The 18,235-nt window shown below is 43.2% G+C and overlaps 1 protein-coding gene across 10 annotated transcripts in view; it reads right to left on the reverse strand.

The window, feature by feature from the left end:
• Positions 1-18,235, reverse strand: part of WASF3 (WASP family member 3) — a 136,885-nt gene that overhangs the window by 10,532 nt on the left and 108,118 nt on the right. For 9 of the 10 annotated variants that reach the window (XM_086714837.1, XM_086714797.1, XM_086714831.1 and 6 more), the window contains 4 exons: positions 13,561-13,695; positions 11,285-11,438; positions 7,230-7,347; positions 1,382-1,557 (listed from right to left, as the gene is read on the reverse strand). In XM_086714837.1, coding sequence (XP_086570963.1) covers positions 1,382-1,557; positions 7,230-7,347; positions 11,285-11,438; positions 13,561-13,695 — 583 coding nt within the window. The remainder of the gene's footprint in view (positions 1-1,381; positions 1,558-7,229; positions 7,348-11,284; positions 11,439-13,560; positions 13,696-18,235) is intronic. The other variant, XM_086714855.1, reaches the window with a different exon arrangement.

Below are 18,235 nucleotides of genomic sequence, written 5' to 3' on the forward strand. Positions count from 1 at the left end.
ACTGACACTCTCAAGGCTATCGTATTCAAGTACCCCCCCTCACCCCTAGAGGCGTGAGCAACCCGGATCGTCGTTGTTATTTTCTATGGAAATAAATGGACACAGAGATTCAAACTTGAGGCAAGCACTCAGTTAAAGCTCCGCTAATTCTCTAATACTGAACAGGTAACAGCCAGTACACAAAAACTGCCTAGAACTTGCCTCCTAACATAGCCAGTCAAAGACTTACAGCCCTTCTGGGGCAGGGATGTTTCTGGGCATGGTAACTACCAAAGACAAAGCCACTTGTGCAGAGCGGACTAGACGCCTAGGTTACAGAGATAAAAATTTAAAAAGGACACAGATGTGGGGCGCCTGGGTGGCTCAGTCGGTTAAACGTCTGCCTTCAGCTCAGGTCGTGCTCTCGTGGGTCCTGAGTTCGAGCCCCGCATCAGGCTCCGCGCACAGAGCCTGGAGCCTGCTTCGGATTCCGTGTCTCCCCCTCTCTCTGCCCCTCCCCCGCTCATGGTCTCTCTCTCTCTCAATAATAAACATTAAAAAAAAAAAAAAGACACAGATGTAATGCGACGTCCAGGTTGTTGGCTATTTTTAGAACATTCTTGTGTCACTTAAGAATTCTCTATTGGAATTTTGAAATGTTGACGGAAGACTCTGAGGCTGCAGGCAAGTGGCAGACCATGACCTTACAAAAGCAGAAACAGGAAATTAAACCAGAAGTAAAAATGGACTAGTCAGCTTCTGTCGTTCGGTGAATCCCTTTTGCAACAAATGGTGGCTTAGTGACCATGTCATTCACACCTGCAAGGAATATTTTTTTTTTTACTTAAATGCTTACAAATTCTTAAAGTAACTCCAACAGAACTCTTCTCCTGAAATTAGAATACACAAGATTAGTGCACCGAAGAAAACACTATCGCTTTTGCTCACCACTCTTAGAAAAGGTTATTTAAAGAATAATAAAGTTGCATCGCAGGCACATCAATTACTACCTACTAATTAATTTTAGATACCAGGTGGCAAAGGAAATTCGAGATTCTAAGCTAAAGCCGAAGAGAAAGAATTAATGATTATTAAAATAAAAATGTCAGTCATCGACGGTTATCAAGCCCCAAGTTAGTATCAACGTTAAAACACAGCGTCTAGATTAATGGAACCATAAACTGAAGTCAGAGTGGTGGAGAATCATACGATGTGACCCAATGTAAAATGAAACTGTTTTAAAGGATTATTTCACAATCGAAAACATATACAGAATCGACTTTTAAGGAAAGCTTTGAAACGTCCCGCGGGCCACGTGAACACGAAAGCCACTGGTACGTTTCCAATGTACGATAAAACCGAGCACTACGCAGAGGCTCTGCTCCGACACACGCACACACACCTAGTGTCTGGGGACAGGGATCCCTCGGAAGACGCTCCGTGGTACACACTCTGAGACAGCCTGTTGTCGGGTCTAAGCTCTTTGTCATATGCCATCATACTCCACTCCTGGCGCCTGTTTCTGGCTTTCCTAACCTTTTTCACCTCACGGGTGGTGCCATCTATACGCTTTTGCTCCTGGTGTCCAGGCAGAGAGGGCAAGCATGCCAAGACAGAAGGGAGAGGAAAACAGAAGTTAAATGCAGTCGTAATGCATAGGCAACAAGCGTGGTGTGCAGACAAGAGACATTCCCATTTCCGGTGGTTTTAACGTTAAGAAAATTCTAAGCATATACTCTCTTACCCAACGCAGACCCAACAGAAGGAACGGGGACTTCACTATGTAACCGAAATAAATGAAAGCTACTGACTTGTACTGCAGCTAACTACAGGAATTGCTTACCATCATTTTTGGTAAAGAATTCACACCTTAAGGGGCGCCTGGGTGGCTCAGTCGGTTAAGTGTCTGACTCTTGGTTTCCGCTCAGGTCATGATCTCACGGTCAGCATACATCGTGGGTCATGAGCCCTGCGTCGGGCTCTCTGCGGTCAGCACAGGGCCCACTTCAGATCATCTGTCCCCCTCTCTCTGCCCCTCCCCTGCTGGCGCCCTCCCTCTGTCTCTCTCAAAATACATAAATAAAATTAAAGAAGAGAATTTACACCTTACTAGGCTTTTAGCTTGTTTCAAATGTGCTGTACCTTTTGGATGTGTATTATACACGTGAAATATCTAACATGCAGAGAAATCATTTCCCACCACTGCACAATTTTGACTGAGTTGTTAACAGGCCATCATGTTTCACGAAATAACTCAAAATCCTCTATTTCCAGTCTCTAGAAGATCGTTACAGAATATTTAAGCTAATCCTGCAACTAGCTTCACACAAAGCAAACCGTGATTAGGACTTACCTTCACATACAAAGAATCATTCTTGTGCCAGCCGTACGTTGCCAGCAAAAATGTCTCCAGTAAGTACACAGGTCCTACACAGGTGTTTCTTTAAAGGTGAAGGCACTTATTTCTACGTGTGTTTACGTGTTTTTCCTGCTTCCCGAGTAAGACGTCCTGGTCTTTAAGGATGAGAACTGTGTGCCTTTAACTCCTACGCTCCTCTTAAAAGCACCTCCACACACGGCTTTACAGACAGTGTGCACTTGGCAAAGGCTGACTATATGACCAGGTCTAGGTGGGCTCAGGGCGCTTACTCCGTCCCAGACACCATGTCAGGCGCTGCTGCTACAAACAGCAAACACACAAACACGGAATCTGCCCTCATGGAGCCTGCAATCCGGTGGGCGAAGCCCACAAAATCACACAAATAAACGCCTAGCTACAAAACGTGGTGAAACGTAAGTGCATCGTACACCGAATGCTGCCTAGTCTGGAAGTCAGGGAGTGTCCTGGAGTGACTGAGAGGTCAGATCTGCGGTGTGCAGGCATTAATTCTGCAAAGGAGCAGGGGTCAGCAGCATGCCCACAGGGGAGAGAACGTGCAGCGGAGGGCGGACAGCGGCACGCCAGGAGGAATAAAGAAGGGAAATGGTGAGTTAAGGTGAATGACTCCAAGATCTAAAAGGTTTGCAAGGCCTTAATGGCTGTGTCACAAGTGTTTTTCTTTACCCCGAGAGCCATGGGACAAGGGAGGGGCTGACACCCTGCCCAGGCATGTGAGAAGAGCCCTCTAGGTAGTGGAGAACGGATCAAAAGGGAGAAGGCAAAAAAATAAAATAAAGCTAAATAAAAGATAGAAGGGGGAAGGGCAGGGATGCCAATTAGAAGCTGCTCAGGCGGGGCGCCTGGGTGGCGCAGTCGGTTAAGCGTCCGACTTCAGCCAGGTCACGATCTCGCGGTCCGTGAGTTCGAGCCCCGCGTCAGGCTCTGGGCTGATGGCTCGGAGCCTGGAGCCTGTTTCCGATTCTGTGTCTCCCTCTCTCTCTGCCCCTCCCCCGTTCATGCTCTGTCTCTCTCTGTCCCAAAAATAAATAAACGTTGAAAAAAAAAATTAAAAAAAAAAAAAAAAAAAAAAAAAGAAGCTGCTCAGGCAGGTCCTGGAAAAAGGGGCGCCTGACGGCTCGCGGTGGGTGCCGAGGCGGAGCCGGACTATTCGGAGAGGGGTTCAGGAGGCATGGGCGATGTCCTGGCGGAGGATGTGAACGTGGAGCTCACAGAACACATGCAAATGGTTCATAAGGATGTGTGATGCAAATTAGATGAGGGGGAGGGGTGAGCTCATCCAAAAAATAATAACAACATCCAGGTCTAGAAGAAGTCTGTTGAGAGTATAAGCTGGTTCGGGGCGCCTGGGTGGCGCAGTCAGTTAAGCGTCCGACTTCAGCCAGGTCACGATCTCGCGGTCCGTGAGTTCGAGCCCCGCGTCAGGCTCTGGGCTGATGGCTCGGAGCCTGGAGCCTGTTTCCGATTCTGTGTCTCCCTCTCTCTCTGCCCCTCCCCCGTTCATGCTCTGTCTCTCCCTGTCCCAAAAATAAATAAACGTTGAAAAAAAAAAAATTAAAAAAAAAAAAAAAGTATAAACTGGTTCAGTCTTTTAATGGTCAGGGGCAATATGACGGCATCTTTCAAAATTTAAAACTCCTACTTGCCTTCTAGGAATTTACTGAGAAGAGATATCGACACATGAGTACAGCAGTATTGCGGTTAAGCAATTATTTACACTCTATTTCCTAATACGCTATTGGGTAAATAGTCTACGTAGTGGGCATACCTTGGAGTACCATACAACTGTTAAAAAGACCAAAGAAGGTCTTTAATTATGTCAATATCCGTACACATCTGCGTGTGTGTGTACGTCAAGAGTGGTACAATTCCACGCACGTAAAAATACTTGGTGAAACGTGTGTGCACATATTTACGAATGCCCCAAAGACCTAAAAATAGGCGCCCTGAACTGTTACTACTGATTAGTGACACCTGGGGAGGGAAGAAATTTCTCCCCAAATTTTCTAATGTATTTACTTTAGTGTAATTTGAGCATTTTACAGCATGTATTGCCTGCATACCTGTAGAAACCCAAAGGAGGGAGACTTCAATGGATTTCGAGCAATACGCATCCTGATTAAGAACCACTGCACTGATCAGTAACTCTCACCCTTATTTTAAATGATGTATGTTGACTATTCAGGTATTGCTACGATTATGCAACGGTCTTTACAGCGGTTCAGCCTCCAAATCTACCCACCATCATGCACATCACACACGTGCACAAACTCTGACAAAGTTTTAACAGTGACGCTTCTATACTCCAACTGCACTGTCCTAAAGTCCCAGAATGTGCCCAACTGTCTCCTAGCCCAGTATGGTCTTGGCTGCTTCTACCCCAAATGCACCCCACCTCCTCTGTCCTCCGTTCTTCCAGCACGCGCGCGCGCACACACACACACACACACACACACACACCCTCCCCCAACTCTGCTTAGCTGACGTCTCACTCCCCACTGCTGGGGCTCAATGAATGACACTCCACTGCACTTATGCTGTCCCCTCCTCGTCACCTCACCCCACCGCACACCATACTTTTCCTTTGCAACGCTCACAGCACCGTAACGACACGCTCACAACTACCTATTTATTTGCAATTCTAAAAATGTTTCAAAACCAGCAAACTAAAGAAGGCGAGTTCAGAAACAATGGATTTCTCACCCCCTAAATTTTTCTAAACTAACTTTTCTTCAGAGAGATTTGTCAGTGCAAAACTGAAAGCAGTGACCCGTGTTTACGAAATCCTGGGAAATGAAGGCTATCTGGCCTCATTTTACATTCCTACCTAATAAAAGCAGATTTGTACTAGAATTTTCAAACTTCTTTCCCTCTTTATGAGTTCCAGCGGGGCTGCATGATTACTTCATGTTTGTCTCCCCTGCTACGTTGTCATTTCCGTGAGGGCGATAATCCTTTCTCACCACTGTTTATCCAGCAGTTAGAAGGCATTCGAGACGCATTATTATGTAAGTGAATAAGAAGTCCTTATCAGAATTCTATGTGTCGGAGGAATGTGCAATGAGACAAAACAGCAAGGAAATGGCGTCATTTTGAAGACGTGATAGTCATCCATAGACTAACACGGTTTTTCCCTGAAGAACAATGCTGAAAAAATCAGGTATTTTTGCCAAGATGTCACCGAGAAGGGAAACCTAGAAGGCCATTTAAAAGGACATTATGTTTTAAAGGAAAATACTCTTAAACCTCTGTTAATATAAAAAGGTATAGGGGCGCCTGGGTGGCGCAGTCGGTTAAACGTCCGACTTCAGCCAGGTCACGATCTCGCGGTCCGTGAGTTCGAGCCCCGTGTCGGGCTCTGGGCTGATGGCTCAGAGCCTGGAGCCTATTTCCAATTCTGTGTCTTCCTCTCTCTCTGCCCCTCCCCCGTTCATGCTCTGTCTCTCTCTGTCCCAAAAATAAATAAACGTTGAAAAAAAAATTAAAAATAATATAAAAAGGTATAGGGACTGAGACCAATGGGCCTTTAGATAAATGTTTCTCTTCCTGTCAAGAGATTAGGGTCTTTCTTCTTTTCACTTGAATACTTTGTAATTTCTTCCCTTGAATACTTTTCCACTGGAGTAGTCTTCCCCAAATTTCCCAACTGATTTCCCCGACCCACAGTGCAGGGAGAGACTATGAATAACCAACCTCTGGAATTCTTCCCTGGGCTTCCGTGAGAACATCTTACATTTGCAGTCTGCAAACTCTTTCCACGTCCCTTTCTTAAATCCTATTTTCACATCCCAAATTCTCTTCCATCCCAAACTGTCACTTCTCTGGGGCCAGCACATCTAAATGCTGCCACACACTAATGCCACCACCCCACAAGATACCAAGAATTTGTCCTCACCAAAGCACGCTAATCTTTGTCAAACAAAACAGGTGCTCATTTTTTTTTAAACATACTTTACATACATGAGTCTTAGCAAATATTTGCCTTTGGAGAATTAACTCTCAGTGGGTTAAGTCTAATTTCTGGGCCCCAAAGGACAGTTTTTAAAACAGAAGTCCCTAGGGGTGCCTGGGTGGCTCAGGTGGTTAAATGTCCGACTTCGGCTCAGGTCATGATCTCGCGGTCTGTGAGTTCCGGCCCCGCGTCGGGCTCTGTGTGGACAGCTCGGAGCCTGGAGCCTGCTTCGGAGTCTGTGTCTCCCTCTCTCTCTCTGCCCGTCCCCTGCTCGCACTCTGTCTCTCTCTCAAAAAATAAACAAACATTAAAAAAACCCAGAAGTCCCTACACCTGACCAGACTGGCTTATTCTTCTAAGAGTGCTTATAATGTGGATGTTTGTCAACCTTCAGACTTGCAACTCTCTTGCCTATGACCACCTCACCGAAAGGAGTCTCATTTTTTAGTAAATACTATCCCCTATATGTACAGATCACACATGCTTTTCAATTCAACATGAACATCTCACCAAGGTATTAATTACAGCGAGGTGCCAACCCACCAATTAAGAATGCTTTCAAGAGATGAGAACAGATCATTGTATCTGATGTTTCCATGATATATATTTAAAGAACAGCAGGAGAAAAGCTATAAAACACAGTTACAAACGGAATTGAAATATTAGCCTCTACTTCTGTTAAAGCAATGCAAGTATTAGGGAACAAATCAGATAGTATTTATTGAAATACAGTATTACTGTGTTAGACTGAATGGTCAGTGTCTTCATGTAAAAAATGCAACCTACTTCTGCCCTAACTCCAGCCTCTCAACCATTTAAATAAAGAACTTACTGACTTATTTCTAAACAAGAAGCTCCCTGACACGTAAGTATGCACGTTCCCGTCCTAGAATCATTTACCTTTTGACGCCTTTTCTCCTTCCTTTTGTCTTCCGTGTCCTGGAGCATTTTTTCTTTCCAGAGGTCGAAGAAATAGGAAGGATCTGTGTAGAACTTCAGCCCATCCTTTTTATCATCTCTATAAATCAATGTATTACAAGTTGGGGGGGAAAAGGTTGTTAGACATTTTCAGATGGGGTTAATACGAATTTAATTTCAGCTCATGAGAGGATAACGTCTGCATGGGGCATTTTAACTGTCCTATATATTACGTGTCTCCGATTTCCTTATTTGACAAAAACTGCAAACATGCAGGAAGGGCAAAGTTTTCTAGAATAATCAGGCAAAAAGTACTCTTGCCAATTCAGGTTTAAGTACAGAAAAGTGCCTAAAAATCACAAGATGGCTCATAAACAACAATATCTAATACCTCAATTATTTCAGGAAACATTTTGCTTATTCCAACAGGGGCCACACACACAGATGGATGGATTCTTGGTTTGTGTATATATATTCACCTCTTTTCTGGAGTTTCAATATTATTAGGATAAAAATTAAGAAGTACACAGGGCATCTGGGGGATCAGTCAGTTAAGCGTCCGACTTCGGCTCAGGTCATGATCTTGCGGTCTGGGAGTTCGAGCCCCACGTCGGACTCTGTGCTGACAGCTCGGAGCCTGGAGCCGGCTTCGGATTCTGTGTCTCCCTCTCTCTCTGACCCTCCCTCATTCACACTCTGTCTTTCTCTCTCTCTCTCTCTCTCTCTGTCTCTCAAAAATAAGCATTGAAAAAAATTCTTTTAAATTAGAAAGTATGCTATCCCTTTTTTTTACATCAGGTTGGCCCAACATCTGTAAATTCTATTTGGAAAGAAGCAACGTGTTCAAGGTGTGTAAGTGTGACAGAAGTAGAAGTAACCCACAAAGAGAATTCACTCGTGGCATTTCATTTTCGAGTCCTGCTGTAACTACTGTGGTCTGAAAGAATATTCCGGGTGTTTATAGGAGTTATTCACCTATCATAAAGCCAATACAAATCCCAAGGTGTAATATAAATCAACAGTAACACTCAAAATAATCATAAAGTATTTGGCCTGTAGATTACCTTCAAGAGGAAGCAGAACATTTACATTTCAAATTAGTGTTTCAACAAGTCATTTTAGGCACAGATAAAAGCAAAATGAAATGAGGCACAGTGAGAGGAGTGTAAGTTTATGCTGAACAACATGGATGGAACTAGAGTGTATTATACTAAGCAAAATAAGTCAGTGGAAAAAGACAGGTATCTGTGATTTCACTCATACGTGAAATTTAAGATACAAAACACATGAACATAGGGGAAAGCAAGGAAAAAGAAAATACAAACAGAGAGGGAGACAAACCATAAGAGACTCTTAAATACAGAGAACAAACTGAGGGTTGCTGGAGGGAGGTGGGTGGGGGGATGGGCTAAATGGGGGATGGGCATTAAGGAGGGCATTTGGCTGGGATGAGCCCTGGGTGTCATATGTAAGAGATGAATCCCCAGGTTCTGCTCCTGAAACCAAGACTACATTGTATGTTAAGTAACTTGAATTAAAAAAAAAAAAAAAAAAAAAAAGTTTCTGCCTAAACAGTCAAAGAAAACTAACTGAATGAGTCCAGGGGAACACCCTGCCCGTCCTTGAAGTTCCTGCTCCTGCTGAACTTCTCATCATCTCAAACTAAGGCCCAGGTTCCTACAGGGGCTATTCTGGCCCGTTCAACTGTCTGAAAATCACTAACCATGGCAATTCGCTTCCTTCCCAAGTTTCCTCACGGGTATGAGACTTCCATTATAGAGACTTTATTAAGAACGTTATTGTGAAACATATATGTTTCCCTAAGATACGAGGCCTTCTATATAGACGAAGATACAGAAAAAACTGAGCAGTAACTTGCTGCAAAATTCAAGACATACAAAATCCACACTTTTTTTTTGAAGAGGGGAGCTAATACTTTAATGAAGGCAGAAGCTCGTGTAAGTAAACAAACAGCAATCTAAACACAAGAATATAAGCAGCAATATCCTGTGTTTACAGCAAGTGAATACGTCATTTTGTGGTCACATCGTAATGCTCATATAATACCAATCTTTATTTAGTATTTTATATACCACAAATATGATTTTACTATCAAAAAGTACATCTGAGTCAGCACTGTTCTTTTTTTAAAAAAAAAAAAATTTTAATGTTTATTTATTTTTGAGAGAAAGAGAAATAGAGTGTGAGCAGGGGAGGGGCAGAGAGAGAGGGAGACACAGAATCCAAAGCAGGCTCCAGGCTCCGAGCTGTCAGCACAGAGCCCAAAGTGGGGGCTGAACCCACAAACTGTGAGATCATGACCTGAGCCAAAGTCAGACACTTAATCCACTGAGCCACCCAGGCGCCCCTTCTATTTTTCTAGAAGTTTATTCATTTATTTGGAGGGGTGGGAGGGGCAGAAGGAGAGAGAATCCCAAGCAGACTCCACACTGTCAGCGCAGAGGCCTACGTGTGGTTCGATCTCGCGACAGTGAGATCATGACCTGAGCCGAAATCGAGAGTCGGACGCTTAAATGACTGAGTCACCCAGGCGCCCCAGCACTGCTCTTCTTAAACACACTATTAAAAAGTCAGAGACATTTTTATTTTCCCTAAAACTGAATGCACACATCCAATATATACAAGTCATTTTTTATATAATTAGAATTTTTCTGTCATCACAAATTATCTAATCATGATCTTGATTTATCAAATATAAGTGGCTCACTGAGTTTTATGGGCTTTTTCCTTTAGAATATTTAGTGAGGTGTCTTAGGAAAGTTTTAACAGGCCCGCCCTCAGGGCTTCCAGAGTGCTAAGTGAAACTGAAATTGCCCCCAGAAAAATGCCTATGAACAAAAGCAAAATCACAAGTTAAAACATTAGGCTTACAATGCTACTAGTCATAGAGACCATCAATTTTTAGACGCGTGTGCTAAACCTTCCAGAAAAGCAGACATATTTCCCAGAAAACCGTGACAGGTTGGCCCTCTCCCATCGCAGTTTCCAGGGGATTTCTAGGACTTCTTTTTTGAGAGAATCTTTGTGTCTGTGCTAAAAGAAGGGGGTACAGTTGGAACTGCTACTTTTAGCAGAGCTTCAATGGAGGGTGGGTCCGAACATCTCCTTTTGGACCCTGAGAAGGGACAGGAATTCAGACCAAAAAACGTCTGAGCACTCTCTGAGAAGTACCAAAGGCCCAACCAAGATGGCGGCACCGGAAGCGGAGAACTCCCTCAGCGGTCAAGAACGCCACCCAGAGGAGCTAATCCTGAGGACAGTGAAGACCACCCCTACCACAGCCTGTGCTGTGAGAGAGTGAGTTCACCAGCAGGGTAAGTGTGGGAGAAGAACAAGCTGTGTGCAATGAGGGACAATGAGAAGGTCTGCAGATAAGGGAGATGGGAGACAAGGTGACAGAATACGGAAAGAAAACACGAATGTGGCAACAGCTAGGAGAGGTGTTTTTAAACAGCATTTTCAGTTTCTGAATATTCATTTTCTTCGCCATTGATTCTCCAGTCTTTTTTGTCAGAAGTCTGGTCCTAATAACGTGTCCTACCATTTGACAGTAGCGGGTTAATTCATTGACTATATTATTCCCTCTTAGAAACCCCTACTGCCACGGAATACGTTTTTCTGCAGTGCTGAAATGCTGAGACCGGCATTTTGCCACATTGTACATGAACTAGGCAGTTCCTTTAAAATTGACTCTGGATATGAGGAAAAACATCACACACGATACCATACGACGTGTCCGCTTCGACTTCAGATATCTACTCAGATGTCTACAAAAGGAGATAGGTACCACAGGTGTCTACTTCAGACACAAAAGCTAACGCGACAGTTCACGCTTCTCTCGGTGAGTTTACCTACAGTTTCAAATATGAACCCTTTAACAGTTCTGTACCAGTAACTAATTTTGTTGTATATATAATACAATTATTATTTTCACAGCGTAAATAGTTTCACAGCACTGCCCTCCTGTCTCAGCTTATCTAGACTAAAAACGGCACCAGGAACGCACGAAGGCATACCTGTACGGCGTAAGAATATTCAGAGGAGGTGGCTTATCACTCTGGTTGTAAATGTCAGCAACGGGATTAGGAATGCTGTTCTTTGAAACCACCTGCTGGTCTTGGACTGTGGAACTTTTGAAAGCTTTTTTCATGTTGATATCCTGTAGTGACACTATTTAGAGAAAAGCCCCCCAAGTTGAGTTATACAGAAATATTTTTCACTGTGCAGAAATAAGCATCATTTGAGACATAATCGTAAATATCCCCTAGGATAACAAAATCATGTTTTTATTGTTCGTTTAAAAGCCTGTGCATTAAATAGCATGTGCCTTCCTTCCCTCTTATAAATAATAGTTATCTCTATAAAATGAAGTCGAATCACATCTTGCCCACTTCTGTAGTGATCTAATTATTTCTTTGAACCTAGCATTAGAGCATCATTCTTTATACTAGCACTTTGCAGAAACCACAAGGAATACAGTTGAGCATAACAGGCATGTAAGTGCAAAGATCTGGGTATCCTAGAAGGAAAAAACATTCAAACAGTTAATACCAGTTGAATTGTAACACATGTACGAAATACGTCTGCAAAAAACACACAAATGTAAAAAGCGCATTAAGTTTTCTTGACGCGAACGTTAAAGAAAGATGGCAAAGCTTTTCTACAGTCCTAGAAATTAAGTAGCAGGACACAAAAACTACACTCAGGGGTGAGAAAATCAGGGCTGACTATACTTATTTCTTGTTGGCACAACGCTCCGTACCTCACGTATTAACTCATCTAACTGTGACGTCAACTTTTTGAATTGGCCAACCTGGTCCGTTAACCACTTGACCGATGAAGGGGAGTGTCATGACGGTGTTAAGTGACCCTTCCAAGGTGACCCAGCAAAAAAAAGGTAGGCCTGAGATAGAACACAGATTTCCTAACTTGGTCAAATGTTTTCTTCTACTATAACATCCATGCCAAGGACAGTAATCAGGTAAATCTTGACTGGAAATGATTTTGAGGATATGAGATGGACGTACTGCAAAATCTTAGGAAATCTAATGCACAGATTAATCTCTTCCAGCCCAAGGTTTATCACTGGTGTTCCGATGGCAAGAGCCCACAAAAGAAAAAAAGAAAAACAAAACTGAAGGCAGATGAATAAATATTAAAAATCAGTTGTGATACCAATTTGAAAAATGAATGACTGGCTTAAGATGATAAAATTTCTCATTTGAGTAGACCGCATAGCTATCCAGGTTTTCCTTTTTCAAACAAGATCAATCGTAAAAATCAGACTAGAGAATGTTCATCATGGATATTGAAATTTCAATGCTCTGCATTTTTGTTAAATTTCTAATTCACTAATTTAACAACGACCTCTGGAAAGCCCTGAACATAAATGATGAGGGATGAATTGCATAAAATGCTACATTTAAAAAAAAATAAATAAAACTTTCATCTTTTACTGACACTACTATTATAGGTCTAGTAGAAAAAGCAGATGCTAAGATCACTTTAATGCATCGAGACACGGTAACTACCACAGGAATTGTTACTCTGAACGTTTTCCTCAAGTAAATACGAAATGACACATCTCACACTTTTTTTCAAGTTTTTTTTTTCTTCCAGTCTAACCTCAGTCTCTCATTGGAAAGCTACAGAAAGTGAAATCTTTAAAGAGGAGTTGTAGAATTTTAATTGTGAAACTGTCACAATTTCACGGTAAATCTTCAAAGTGATGATCGGTTAACTACACAGTGCTTACCAATACTGACTTTATTTGAAAACTCTGACGCTAAAGGCCTTCGGTAAATGCTATTTCTTGAGGTGTGCAGTCAGCAGGATCAACCAAGATTATTTACAGGCATCAACCCCAACAAGCGTAGCAGCTAGAAGCCTTCGCTCAGTCATGCTGTGTACGTATCACCCTCCCTCTTAGTCGGACCACATCTTTTGAGTGATTCTGTGAGTTTTGGCTAAGAAAGTATCTTTAGAATAACTACCAATGACCTATATTAGGGTTTCTAATACCGAATTCATTCAAAGAAGCCTTTGAACACAAATACTCTATGTGTAAAATTTTTAAAAAGAGTATGGCATATATAAGGCAGACAAGAATCTTTTAATTACTAAGTAACCCAATGTTGGGTCCCGCCCCCCCCCCCCCTTAATATTCTTCCAGAAAGGACAAGATGAAGTATCAGTACACTACCCCAAGGGAAAAACAGTGATGACACCACAATTAATTACTGCTGTCCTGTCAACATCACCTCTAGTTTGTTGCTTCCGTGCCATTACCTACCCTCTTCCACTGTTGAATCCAGCTGGGTAACTTTGACAGCGAGGCGATCAATTCTGTCTTGAAGAGAATTTGCTCTGATGTAGAAGTTGTTAGCCTCATGAAACAGCTCACCAAATATGTCTTCAGCATGTTTGCCTATAGGAGAGAATGAATGGAGAAGGCCATCTGTTAAGAACTGCTGAGGCAGCCTTCACACGTTCTCGCCACTGCTGAGGACTGTCGACACGTGGGATTTTGTGCAAACGATTATAAAATTAAAGTGTCACGGTCAAAGGCCTTTACAGCTTTTGAAAATGTATTGTGGAAATTCATGTATATCTGAAATTGACCCAAAGTTGTAAAGTTTTAAGACCCTATGGAATGTTCACTCATTTGCTACGTGAGTTATCGTGAAACTTGGTTCCCATTAAACTTCGTCGGGAAAAAATGTGCTCACATTTTGCATGCTTTATGTATAAATAGAATCTCAGGAACTTAACCTTCCTTTTACTTCCTGTGAGAATTAAATAAATCATGTTGGTTTCTAAATTTAAGATTCTGCTTCATTCACAATCAGAAACATTAGGTATCTTATGCTGCGCCTAACATTCTCTAGTGGCCTTAAATTGTTCTAATCCATATTTTGAAATCTAAGCACTCTCTAAAAATCTGGCACTCTCAAAAAATCACTATTTTGCATTCTGAGTTAATTTTTTCTGCATGGATCCTTATGAGTGCCAGACACAACTACTCTCACTTTTTAAAAAATGTAATAAAAAACATTTCTGAAAAGACAGGAATAAATACCTGCTTGAATTTCCAAATCCTAACATCGTTCCTTTATTCATTCAACAAACACTTAATAACCGTCTACCCTGATTGTGCGAGGCAGAGCTGCATCTTCTCTCTGCCAGAGACACCACTTTAAAAATAAATAAATAGGGGCGCCTGGGTGGCGCAGTCGGTTAAGCGTCCGACTTCAGCCAGGTCACGATCTCGCGATCCGTGAGTTCGAGCCCCGCGTCGGGCTCTGGGCTGATGGCTCGGAGCCTGGAGCCTGTTTCCGATTCTGTGTCTCCCTCTCTCTCTGCCCCTCCCCCGTTCATGCTCTGTCTCTCTCTGTCCCAAAAATAAATAAACGTTGAAAAAAAAAAATTAAAAAAAGAAAAAAATAAATAAATAAATAAATAAATAAATAAATAAATAAGACTTTACTTTTAAGAACAGTTTCCGGTTCACAGGAAAATTTATCAGAGAGCACAGAAAAGTTCTCATATATTCCCTAACCCCGTCACACACAGCCTCCCCACGATCAACATCCCACCCCAGAGTGATGCATTTGTTGTAACTGATGAACCCGCAGTGACGTATCGTGACATCCAAAGTCTAGTTTCCAGGAGGGTCCGTCCACTCTTGATGGTATACATTCCATGGGTTTTGACATATGCATAAAAGACACGTGTATCCGCCATTACGGTTTCAACAAAATGGCTTCCCTGCCCTGAAAATCCTTTATGCTCCCACTTGTTTACCTCCCTCACCCCACCCCCTCTCAACTCCTGGCAACCACTGATTTTTACTGTCTTGTTTTGCCTTTCCTAGAATGTCATATAGTAGGAATCGTCATTAATTACAATTAGTCATACTTGCTTAGTAACAAGCACTTCAGGTTCCATGCTTTTTCATGGCAAGACAGCTAGTTTCTCTTAAGCGCTGAGTAACGTCCCACTGTCTGGACGAAGCACAGTGTGATTATCCATTCACCTACTGAAGGACGCCTGGGTTGCTTCTCGTGTCTGGTGGTGAGGAATAAACAGCTGTGTGCAGGTTTTTGTGCGGACAAAAGTTTTCAACTCATCTGGGTAAACACCAACGAGCAGGACCGCCAGACTGTATGGTAAGAATATGTTTATTTTTATAAGAAACAGGCAGTCGGGGCGCGCCTGGGTGGCTCAGTGGGTTAAGCGTCGGACTTCGGTTCCGGTCATGATCTCACTTCCAAAGTGGCGGTATCACTTTGCGCTCTTACCAGCCGTGTATCTGAGTTCCTGTTGCTCCACACCCTCATCGGCATCTGGTGTTGTCGGTGTTCTGGATTTTAGCCATTTTGAAAGGTGTGAAGTGGTTTTCTCATTTTAATTTGCATTTCCCTGATGACATACGATATTAAATACCTTTTCATATGTGCTGTGACCTCCATCTGTACATCTTCTTCGGTGAGATGTCTGTTCAGGTCTTTTGCCCATTTTTTAATCAGGTTGTTAGTTTTCTTTTTATTGAATTTTAAGAGGTCTTTGTATATTATGGACAACAGCCTTTTATCAGATTATGTCTTCTGCAAACATTCTCTCCCCGTCTGTGGTAGGTCTTATTATTCTCCTATCTTTCACAGAGCGTAAGGTTTTCATTTTAATTCTTCTGGAAAGAAGACTTACTTAAAGCAAGAATAACCGTGATGTTTTCATAGTTCTTTACAATTTACACAGTCTGATATCCACTTTGCAGACTGTCTGCTGTAATTCACAACACTGCAAGATGTGAGAATAAGAACGAAGCCTGTCTGTTCAGTGTTGCAGCCCAGCCCTAGCTAGACCAATGAGTCCTGACAAACGCCTGTTCAAAGAACGCACCGGCTTATGAGGTCAATAGCGAGTTACTGCTTTCATTTTCCAGATGACCAACCTGACCATCAGAAAGGTGATCTGTCCAAATCTCATGGCTAGTAAGTGGCAGAAAAAGATGAAACTAAACTTTGGTCTTCTAGCTTCTAATCTCCTGATTTTATCATATACTTCCTTGAACTTCCCTGCCTAGAAATTAGCAACTTCCACAAATTATTTCAGGCCACAAGACACTCGGTAATTTCCTGTTTACTTAATTAAAGGGACTAAAATATTTGCTGCCTAAATGGTCACTCCCAGACACCAGATAAGCATTTCTTGTGAATCTAAAAGCAGTACAGTTTCATAAATTCCCATAGTGTGACTGTCCTAACAGGAGGAACTTTCTCTTTAAAAATGAGAGCAATAAAGGAATCGGTAAAAACATTCTGTATCTAAAAAGTCATCCCTCTGCCAAAAATGGAAGGGGGATCCCCAAGGCCACTGATGTCAGCTGAGCAATAAATCATTTCTCTTAAAGTCTGTTATCTAGTGTATGATCCTCTACAGTCGCTTAAAATTCTGCCAACGCTTTCCATTGCCACAACATACAAAACGGTTTCAACAAAGGCAAGGGAATGAAATGAAGTCCTCACAAATTACATATTTCTAAACTCTGTAACTAGTTGCGATATCCAGAATTAGCGCGTGTTCACTGCCTTCGGAACCCTTTGCTGAGTGCCGGACTTGTGTGCCTAACTGGCTCATGAACATCTCCACGTTGATGTCCTACAGAACCCCAAAATGCTGTACAAGTGCGCACAGGAATTCATTTTCACGTTAACTCAAACCTGCACCCCCGTGTGGAGAGGCATCAATCACCTAAAGGGAAGCCCACGCAGAAACGGGGTCATCCGTGGCTGCTGCCTCCCACTACGGCTCACCCAACACCAGACCTTGTCACTTGCCTCTTCCCGGCGCCCCTGAGCTCCGACTCTCCCCGTTTCCCTCCTGAATTAAACAAGCGACAGTTGTTGGGTTTTTTTTCTTTTCTGCTTTCAGGCTCGCCTCCCACCCTCGAACCTGTTCATCACACCACTGCCAAGTGATCTCTCTGAAAGAAAGATCTGACTGTCCCTCCTCCTCCCCAGCATCTCAAGATAGAATCTAGGCCTCTTGGCAGGCCACACAAGGCCCCGTGCGCCTCACTTGTGCCCTCCCTTTGTGCTCCGGTCCGAAGGGACTACTTGCGGTGCCCACGGCCCTTCCCCACAGGTGGCGCCACCGCTCTGCGCTTTCAAACCCTTCCGCCCTTTGTCCCCCCACCCAGAGCAAAAGCCACAGGTCACGTGATGAACGCCACCTACCCCGCTGGCCTCATCCAGTACGCCACCCCCTCGCATATTCCACTCCCCCAACTACTCTGGCTTCCTGCTGTTTCTCAGACGTGCCAATCATACTTGCCTTTGTGTGCGGGGGTGCATTTTGTCCCAGAAACTCACATGGTTTGGTCCCTCGCTTCATCCGGGCCTGTACCCAACTGTGACCTTCGAAAGTGAGACGTCTCTAGCAACCTTAGCTAAGATTGCAATCACTTCACCACACTAGAGGCACACACACCCCCTTGGCCCTTCCCTGCTGTAGTTTTCTCCTTAGCATTTACCACCATGTTATAATTGTAGCCTCGTACTTTCTTTTTACGTTTGAGAGAGCGCACGCACAAGTGGGGGAGGGGCAGAGAGCGAGAGAAGGAGAGATTGAGAATCCCACTCCACACAGCAGCACGGAGCCCGATTTGGGACTCGAACTCAACGAAGCGAACCGCGAAATCGCGACCAAGAGCCAGACGCTTAACTGACTGAGCTTCACCGGACACGTGTGCTTATTCCTCGTGTTTCCTGCCTGTCTCCTTCCGCCAGAATGTATGACCCAAGAGGACAAGGGCTCTACTGGGTCCCGCGCACTGCTGTATCAATCTCCAAGGTCTAGAGCAGGTCTGCCTTATATGTGCTCAAAAAGATTTTGGAATAAGTGAATAAAAACGTATTAACTCCAAATCAATCCCTCTGGATGCAGATCGGGGGAACATCATGCCT

Source organism: Puma concolor, chromosome A1 (genome assembly GCF_028749965.1).
Source record: "Puma concolor isolate L17-30 chromosome A1, mPumCon1.1.hap2, whole genome shotgun sequence".
Taxonomy (NCBI): Eukaryota; Metazoa; Chordata; class Mammalia; order Carnivora; family Felidae; genus Puma; species Puma concolor.